At 41.2% G+C, this 10245-nt stretch overlaps 1 protein-coding gene across 1 annotated transcript; it reads right to left on the bottom strand.

Annotated features, from left to right (window-relative positions):
• Nucleotides 1-7117: 7117 nt before the first annotated feature.
• Nucleotides 7118-7915, bottom strand: LOC132316128 (uncharacterized). The gene has a single exon (XM_059814636.1). The coding sequence runs from the start codon at nucleotides 7913-7915 to the stop codon at nucleotides 7118-7120; it is 798 nt and encodes a 265-aa protein (XP_059670619.1).
• Nucleotides 7916-10245: the final 2330 nt, after the last annotated feature.

The following is a 10245-nucleotide window of genomic DNA, read 5'->3' as shown; positions in this document are numbered from 1 at the left end:
TCATCAAAATCAATGCCTTTTCTCTGACTGAATCCTTTAACAACTAGTCTAGCTTTGTACCGTGGCCGTGAAGTGTGTTCTTCTTGCTTCACCCTGTAAATCCACTTGTTTTTCAAAGCTCTTTTTCCTTTAGGCAACTTCACCAGCTGAAAGGTGTGATTGTCATGTAATAACTGCATCTCATCTTGCATTGCATCAACCCACTCTGTCTTATGTTCATCTTCTATGGCTTCTGCATAACACTCAGGTTCTCCCCCGTCAGTCAGTAACATATACTCATCTGTAGAATATCGAGTGGAAGGGTGTCGGTCTCTGACAGATTTCCTGAGTGGAACATCTGGTGGTATCTCTGGTACTGGCAACTGATCAATCTCAATTTGTAAAGGAGCGTCACTGTCACTTGGACCTTGCTGGTCATCCTGAGCATCATGTTCAACATATGCTGGAACATCTGTCGAAGAAATTGGATCCAAATCAATCAAACCATCATCTTACTGAGACACTGTTTTCTCTGTTTTCTCAATATCTTGTATGATTTGTTCTTTCATAAACACAACATATCTACTTCTCACTAGTTTCTTGTTAACTAGATCATATAACCTGTAGCCAAACTCATCCAGGCCATAGCCTAGAAAGATACACTATCGGGTCTTTACATCAAGCTTAGACCTCTCATCTTTGGGAATATGCACAAAAGCCTTACACCCAAAGACACGCAAATGATCATATGAAACATCCTTTCCAGTCCAAACTTTGTCAAGTACATCGAACTGAAGAGAAGTGCATGGTATGATATTAAGATCATGTACAACTATACTCAAAGCTTCACCTCAAAATGATCTTTGCAATTGTGCCTGTGAAAGCAAGCATATCACTCTCTCAACTAGTGTCATGTTCATCCTCTCAGCTAAACCATTCAACTGAGGTGTCTTGGGAGGCATCTTTTGATGTCGAATACCCTATTGTCTACAATAATCATCAAAAGGACCTATGTACTCTCCCCCGTTATTTGTTCTGACGCACTTCAGTTTATTTCCAGTCTGCCTCTCAACTAAAGCCTGAAATTGTTTAAACACATCCAATACTTGATCTTTTCTTCTCAAGGTATACACCCACAATTTCCTTGAATGATCATCTATGAAGGTTACAAAATAACGAGAGCCACCAAGTGATATCGTTTTCATAGGGCCACAGACATCTGAATGTATCAAGTCAAGTATACCTGGATTTCTTGAAGGAGGGGAACTCTTGAAAGAAACTCTATTCTGCTTCCCTGCCAAACAATGAGTACACTTTTTCAAAGATGCACTCTTAATTCCTGACATAAGATTCTTTTTAGCCAACATTGTTAAGCCTTTCTCACTCATGTGAGCAAGCCTCTTGTGCCATAACTCAACTGAGTGCTCATCCTCCATTGCATTAATAATGCCTTTGGAGATTCTTGCCTGCAATACGTACAAACTAGAAAACTTCTTGCCTCGAGCAACTATCATAGAACCCCTAGTGAGCTTGCACTAACCATCACTAAAGTTGCTGCAATAACCCTCATCATCAAGTTTGCCTGCAGAAATCAAGTTTAAGCGGATGTCAGGAATATGCCTTACATCTTTAAGGACCAATCTCGTGTCATTATTTATTTCCAAGCACACATCTCCAATACCAACGATTTTGGCTAAGCCATCATTTCCCATCTTTACTGTCCCAAAGTCACCTGGTGTATAGGATGTAAAGGCATCCTCTCGAGATGTAGCATGAATAGAGACACCACTATCAATAACCCAGCCGATCTCATGGCATGCAATATTAATAACATCATCATCATAAATAATAAGGAAGTCTTCAGAAGTAGTGGTGGCAACTCGATCATCATCCTTGCCATCATCATTCTTTTTCTTATTCCCTTTCCCCTTGTTCTCTCTCTGCAACTTTCTACAATATTTCTTGATGTGCCCTTTCATGACACAATGATAGCACTCAATATTAGCAAACTTGTTGGACTTGTTTCTGCCTTTATATTTATTCTTCTGATCTCTGCTCTTACTTCTCCCCCTATTTTCTATAACCAAAACCTTTTACTGTGAACTTGATCCCTGTGATTTTCTTCTCATCTCTTCATTCAAAACATTACTCTTAGCCAGATCCTTATTGATTAAGCCATCTGGAGCTGAATTAGAAAATGACATTCTGAAGGTCTCCCATGAGTCCGGCAATGTACCAAGTAGACATAACCCCTATACCTTAGCATCAAACTTAATACCCATTCCAACCAGCTGATTAATTATTCCTTGGAAAGTGCTCAAGTGATCTATTATTGGAGTCCCATCTTGGTACCTCAAAGTCATCAAGTGTTTTATCAAAAACATCTTGTTATTTCCAGTCTTCCGGGCATACAACTGCTCAAGCTTATTCCAAAGGGTGCGTGTAACGACCCAAATCCACTGGATCCGGATCATTAAACAGGTTCTTACACGACCCAAAATCATCCAAGGGTATTATGGTCCTTTCACGTCAAATTCATATATTAGAGTCCAACAAGGACGAGATGGTCATTCATTACACTCATATTGGTTTGAGACCCCAAGGATATAATAGTCATTTACTTGTATCACATAATAAATAAGATAAAAATTCGGGGCAATATAGTCCTTTTCTGTGGTTAAAATGTAATTACTGAATTTTATTGGGTCATAAAATAAATACTCATAACTTTAAATAAAAGAATAATTAGGGAAACTGAATAAAAAATATATGGAATAAGAACCGGTCAACGTGTACACATTATACGTCGACTGATTTGGGTCACGCACAGTAATTGGCTCACTGCCAAGATACCGGTCGATGTGTGGGGTATTCACGTCGACTGGTTTGGGACGTGTACAATGAAAAACTCACTGTCAAGATACCGGTCAACGTGTGGGAAGCTACACGTCGACAGGTTCAAGCTATACGTCGACTGGTTCACGCTATACGTCGACTGGTTTTGGGTTATCCACACTCGAAATTTTCACTGTCCCATATACACCAACTTTGGTAACCAATCACCCAATTACTACCATTGCACGTGTCCGTATTTATATATAATTTAATACCCAATACGATAAAAATATTAGTAATAAATATTTTGAATGATACGTAACACGTTCCAAACAAATGCACCAAGAAGGATTTTGTGAGATTATATTTAATTGCATCTCCAAATACAAGTCCAATACATCCTTTAAAGACCGAAATACATAAGTCTCATTTTTATACAATTTCTAAAGGATTAAATACAAGAACAAGGCCTCCATGGCCAATATTTACAAAGCTTTAATATAAACAAAATGGAAGTGAATTCCAAACTACATCAATGTTCATGGACGTCATCAATTACCGGCTCGTCCCCGCATTCTTGAAAAATATTAATATTAATAGGGTGAGCTCAATATCTCAGTAGAGTAAGCCTAAATCACATTCCTAAAAATCCTGTGAGCCACAACCAAAGAATGGGAATCAAAGAAAAGGGATCATGGGATTAAATCATTTCAACATTCATGGAATTCACAATTTCACAAGTTGTACCATCAAATATGAAATGCAATGTCTCCTTCTTTCTTTCCACATTAACATTCATCTTCCCAACTCACCCTCATGCCATGAATATGCATGTCATACAACCATTCAACATTATACAAGTCATAATTTACATTTAAGTTATCATATCAAACATCCAAACCCAGAAATTGATGACATAGACCATACTTTTACATTTTCTTATAGAAAAGTAGCATGCTTGGCACAAAAACAAGAAACCATCATTTTCTCATCCTTCAACAATTAAGTCATCACAATTCATGCTTAACATCACAACCAAAATTTTAAAAAAATAATAATAATAAGCATGCTTCACAACCTTAAAATTATCATGCAAGGAGGCATATAGAAACTCACTAAAACCAAAGAAATTTGTAAGTTAGACTTCCCCTACCTCAAGATAGAAACTCAAGCTCCAAGCTCCAAACTCAAATCCCACCAAAAGCTTGCAATACCCGTACCAAAACGTAGCCCTTGCAATACTCTACAATTTGCCAACTATGGCTTAAACCAAATCCTCTCTAGCATGAACAAATTTTTGAGAGAAGGGAAAGAGCAATGTAGAGAGAAAAAGAATATAGAGAAAGAGAACTTGTGGGGTGTCCGAAAATGAGGGGAAGAAGGAAAGAAATGGGCCAAATGGAGACACCTCATTGTCTCTAGAATTCTCTAGGTGGATCCAAGAGTCAAAATGACAATAATGCCCCTTAATCTTCTTTATATTACCAACCATGCCATAAAATATCCTCCTCCAATCAATACCACTAATACAACATACATACATGTATAAATATACAACTACACATATGAAATACCGATAACACCCCTCGGGGCCCATGTGGCACGCAAAACAAGGCAAGGATTAAAATATTCCAAAAAAATCAAATAAATTCCAGAAATTAGAAAATAGGAAAAATCGGTAACGTTACAATCTCCCCAACTTCAAAAGATTTCGTCCCCGAAATCAACCCACCTCACGAGTGAAAGACTAAAAGACACAAAATCGAAGTACGTCTCCGTGAACCCCGTGTAACACACTATACTTTGAAACCCCAACACGAAAAGTCCAACGTCCCATGTCACTCGCAACCCTACGTTTATGACCCAACACAATCTCGACTGAACAGTGACCACTGCCACACGTAATCTCGTCCCCCTTAATGCAAACTGGTATAAGGGCACACCCTATGCCGAACAAAATTATCAACTGCCACATGCATTCACCCGAGGCACAAGCCCCCAACCAAATTTGTGACTCCACTGAGTCCTGACCTTTGAGAACCAGTAGGATTCTCATCCTTCTAACTAAAACGTACCACCAGTCGATACTAAATCCTTAAACCACGACTTCAGTCAACCCACACAACACCCGCATCACGAAAAGAAATCTTCCATCCAAGTCACCACGTCACTCAGCCATCGACTTCCGCACGTGAGATCAAGGGAAACACTCAACCCTGGCCAAAACCAACCCGATTTATAAAATTACACTAACACTGTCCACACGAGACAATCCACCAGAAAACTGTTGGATCCTATACACAGTAGGTCCAACCAGCAGCGCCTTACACAGTCCGCACTAAATGCTCTAAGGCCCACAGAACAATGGTTACAAAACCGCTCAATGAATCAACATACTAGTTCAATCACTATCCCAAGATACCCTTAAAACCATCTCTGACAACTACTGCCTTCAGTAACTACGTCATAGTTTAACACCGTACTACTACACGTACGCAACGCACAACACCGTACTCTAACGGTCGCTAAGCATATTAAAATCAATAATCATTGACATTTAACCCGACATTGTGTTAAAGAAAGACTGACTCAGGGAAATGGTTGGCCAGGCCATTCCCATCTTCCATCCGACCTCAACGCCAACGTCGTTCTTGTCCTCAGGTCCAATCCTCAAGTACACCTACGCACCAACTTCCACGTCTAACTCTAGACACACAATCCAACCACCCTTAACACATGAGTCAAATCACAACTGCTAAGCGCCACAGCTAGCTCCAAGGCGCTAAAAAAACGTACACACTAGTAACAAGTCACGTTTTACATCACATTGGTCATAACTTCTTAGAATAATTCCCACAAAACCAAGGACTTCACCTCCTACCGTGGAGGTAAGTCGAACGATCTAGATCAAACCTTCACTCGGGATCCCTAATAAAAGAGGGAACTCTACAAAGTCCTTCTATTTGCTAAAACGCACAACCCCTATGTGGAGATACAAAACTCACAGACAAGAAAGTCCTTGCCAGGACCAACACAAGAAGAAGGAAGATTAAGTCCCTCTACTGCAACAGAACAAAACACATATCTATCTATACCTTGCATAAGCTATGCCAAGAAAGAGGAACTAAACAGAGACGAACCAACTCGATCCGTAACTTGTACACTTAACATCCATAAACAAACAAGCACAGTGCCCCTTCTAAAAGTACTAGGGCTAAACAATGAATCCTAGAACTTCGCGTCATGTCCTGCTCAAAGAAGAACTTTATAGGTAAAAATCTATGCCCTTCATTCCTAGAAACAACTACGTGACACTAAACAACCTCATCAATAACCTTTTAGAGTAACATGGCTGAAAACTCTTCTGTCATTAATCCATCATTAAAACCATTACATAAGAGCTCAACTACTTACAAAATACACATCATTATCCAATAAAACTGTCTGGAATACTCATACAGTCTTACAATTACATCATTGCCTTAATATATAACAGTTACAACTGGTACATCATTATAACTTAAAACTTATACAAAATTTCTCGATCTATATCATGCCCCAAGTGCTCACACTAAGCGTCATCAACATCACCCGGTCCGGAACCACACTACGGAATATATCCACCATCCTGACACAAATGAACCAACACTACACAAGGTGCATGGGTACTAGTCCAAACTCACGAGTAGCCCCCATTACTAGAACAACTGTGTGCAAGTACCTCCTGTCACACCCAATCTCGCAGGTATCCCCCGCTACATAATCACAGGTAACCCCCGTTACAGAACTCGCAGGAATCCCCCGCTACACAATCACAGGTAACCCCCGTTACTGTACCAGACTCACAGGTATCCCCTGTTACAACACGATACGACTCACAGGTAGCCCCCATTATAACATAACAGGACACAATGCACTGACAACAACATGATAAGATGCGCATATGATAATGCAACATGACTCCCAGGTAACTATGCAACACAACTCACCGACAATCATACAACACGATTGACAACCACCGTGCAACTCAACACGACTCAATGCAACACGACATGACTAACAGGTAGCCCCCGTTACAACACGACACGACTCACAGGTATCCCCTATTACGACACATACCGGCTCACAGGTGTCCCCCGTTACAACTGACATGACTCACAGGTATCCCCCGTTACAATAGTCATAGGTAACCCCCGTTACAAAATTCACAGGTAACCCCCGTTACATCTAGCACAACTATGCACAGGCAACTGCCTAATCTCACAGGTATCCCCATTACACAAGAATCAATCACAATAATATCTCATCTCCTCTGTAGACAATCCCTCTTCATGTGGCCCGACTGACCACACCGAAAGTAAACTCTGGAACTAGGTTTATCAAGAGGACACTCCGCCTTGCAGTGTCCTGGCTGCTTACAGTGATAACACACTAAGCTTGTCCTAAAAGGCTCTGAAGAAACACCAACGATAGGATTAGCACTTGCCGTCCGCTGCTCCTGAGTAAACAATGAAACATCCTTGTGCCTCCTCCTGTCCCGACTCCTGGAAAAAGTACCCATACTTGTACCTCGTTCTTGAGATCCCACGGTACCACTCCTCTCTTGCCAATTCTTGGCTTCTGCTTCTACCATTAATGCTCTCGTGACCGCTTCCGAATATTCCTTTAATCCCAAAAGTGTCAACCCCGGCCTAATAGAACGATTTAGGCCATACACAAAACGCCATGCCTTCTCCTCCTCATTCCCTAACACATCCGTAGCGAAACGTGAGAGAGAAGTGAACTTATTCTCATACTCTATTACTGACATGTCACCTTTCTTGAGACTATCAAACTGGATCCTCAATTCTCGACTCTTAGTCTGCGGGAAATACTTTTCAAAGAAAAGACTCTTGAATGTGTCCCAACTCATACTGTCAATATCATACGCGTTAGTCATGGTCTTCCACCATACTGCCGCGTTACTAACAAACTTGTATGTAGCTAAAGTGATCTTCAACAGATCACCAGGCACTGTTATTGCCCTGAAATACTTTTCAACTTCATCCAACCAATCGTCCGCCACCAATGGATCTGGACCTCCTTCAAATGTTACTTTCATGAGCTTGTAAATTAAAGCAAATACTCAAAATTCTGCTCCATCTCCGTCCTCTGTGGCTGAAAAGCCAGTTGCGGTACCGCTTGAGGAACTGTGGTACTTGCAAATTTCTGAAAGGTTGAAGCTACAGCCCTTGTCACCAGAACTTCGTCCCCCGGTACTTGTGGATTATCATCTACCTCTCTTCCTCAGTCATGTCCCATCAAAATCCTATTTGGTTGGGATGGCTCTTCATCTGTTCGCTATCCAACTTCATCCGGATCCATCACTTCACGTAGTCTTTAAACACGGTTCTACAATGACAACCAAACGATCAACAAGGATACATAAAGTAGCTCAATCCACGAGCTACGGTGCTCACACTATTCGTTCGATCGGAACTAAACATTCAGAAACATAGAAGTCATCAAGCCCCTCACTTACGTGAATCAAAACCTTCCACAACTCAACATATAACACTATCTCGAACACCCAAACCCGTTAACAACGAAACCAACAAATCATGCATACATCCACTCCTTAGTAGATGAACAACCACAACATGAACCTAAACGTGCAACCACATCCTAAAACAGGATTCATAACTATCATGCTCAACTAATTGTAATAGGAACTCGTAAAACATGCTTTTAATAATACTAAACATTTAACAGTTAAGCATGTAGTCAACTAAGCATGCTTTCATCAACAGTAACAGTTAACAAATAACCACATAACGAATCAAGCATGTCTCAAGTAAACTTAGTCATATAATCAGTTACACATAAACATTTAACGTCATACATTTAGGTATGCTTTAAACAAATATAACCATCTTATTAATCATGCAAATAATTTCACGTAAACATTTAGCAAATAGGCATGCCACAGAATGGGGGACCACAGGCAGGACAGGGTCACCTATTCAGAGGCAACAGAATGGGGGACCACAGGCAGGACAGGGTCAGCCACAGGCTAACCGACAGAGGAGGCCATTTGGTACTTTCCAGGGTAGTTGTTACACTTGTGGAGAGTATGGTCATACCACCAGGCAGTGTCCTAAAGCAGGACAGGGACAGGGACAGTATGTGCAGCAGGGACAGAGGGCGCCAGTGCCTCTACCAGCTCCACAGGTTCCACGGATTCAGGGACAGACACATCTGGCTTTACCGGCATCGCCGCAGACTCAGGGACAGGCACCACAGCAGTTGCACTATGGCAGGGTGTATAACCCCATGCCACAGGATGTTCAGGCACCTCAGACTATTGAGGGTAAGTTTCCTATTCATGGTTTGCATGGACGTATTTTATTTGATACAGGTGCTACACACTCATTTGTAGCTAGGACTTTTGTTGCTTTATCTAGGATGAGGACGAGGGTATGCACTAGACCTCAGGGTATTTCTACACCATTGGGTGATACGGCTATTTTACATGAGAGTGATGGGCCTGTGACATTAGATATTGGTAGACTCAGATTTCTAGCCAATCTACTAGTCCTGGACATGCACACTTATGATGTGATACTTGGGATGGATTGGTTGTCTCACTACCATGCTTAAGTTGATTGTTTTGATAGATCTATTATTTTTACCATACCTGGTCAGGATATGTATGTAGTAGCTATGCCACATTCTAAAGGGGGCGGTAGCACCTATTTGTTCCATGTGGGGAGGGAAATGAGGAGGGGATTACTGTGTCATTGGATAACATATCGATTGTATAGGATTTCCCGGATATATTTCAGGAGATTCCAGGGTTGCCACCTAGTCGAGAAATTGATTTTGTGATAAACTTAGCTCCAGGCACTGCGCCTATTGCTAGGGTACCCTATAGGATGGCACCGGTGGAGATGAGAGAGCTGAGGGATCAGATTCAGCAGTTACTCAGCCAGGGTTTTATTCATAGGAGTATATCACCTTGGGGAGCACCGGTTCTGTTTGTGAAGAAGAAGAATGGTTCGCTTCGTCTGTATATAGATTACAGGGAGTTGAACAAGGTTACGATTCGTAACAAGTATCCTTTGCCCAGGATTGATGACTTGTTTGATCAGTTAAGGGGAGCCACATACTTCTCCAAGATTGATCTATGTTCTGGGTATCATCAGCTGAGGGTTAGGGAGCAAAATGTTCCTAAGACAGCATTTCTCACGAGATATGGTTCTTATGAGTTTCGTGTTATGCCGTTTGGGACGACTAATGCACCTGCAGTGTTCATGGACTTAATGAATAGAGTCTTCCGGGCTTATCTGGATTAGTTTGTTATTATCTTTATTGATGACATCTTGATCTATTCTCGGTCGGAGGACGATCATGCTAGACATCTTTGCGTAGTCTTGCAGACGCTTCGTGAGC

Source organism: Cornus florida, unplaced genomic scaffold (assembly GCF_030987335.1).
Source record: "Cornus florida cultivar Cherokee Brave unplaced genomic scaffold, ASM3098733v1 CherokeeBrave_3.0.0_Hap2_Chr07, whole genome shotgun sequence".
NCBI classification, from domain to species: domain Eukaryota; kingdom Viridiplantae; phylum Streptophyta; class Magnoliopsida; order Cornales; family Cornaceae; genus Cornus; species Cornus florida.
This window is presented reverse-complemented; position numbering and strand designations above follow the sequence as displayed.

Excerpts from the sequence above, each read along its gene's own strand:
- LOC132316128 (XM_059814636.1), bottom strand. The coding sequence starts at position 7,915 with ATGAAAGTAACATTTGAAGGAGGTCCAGATCCATTGGTGGCGGACGAT.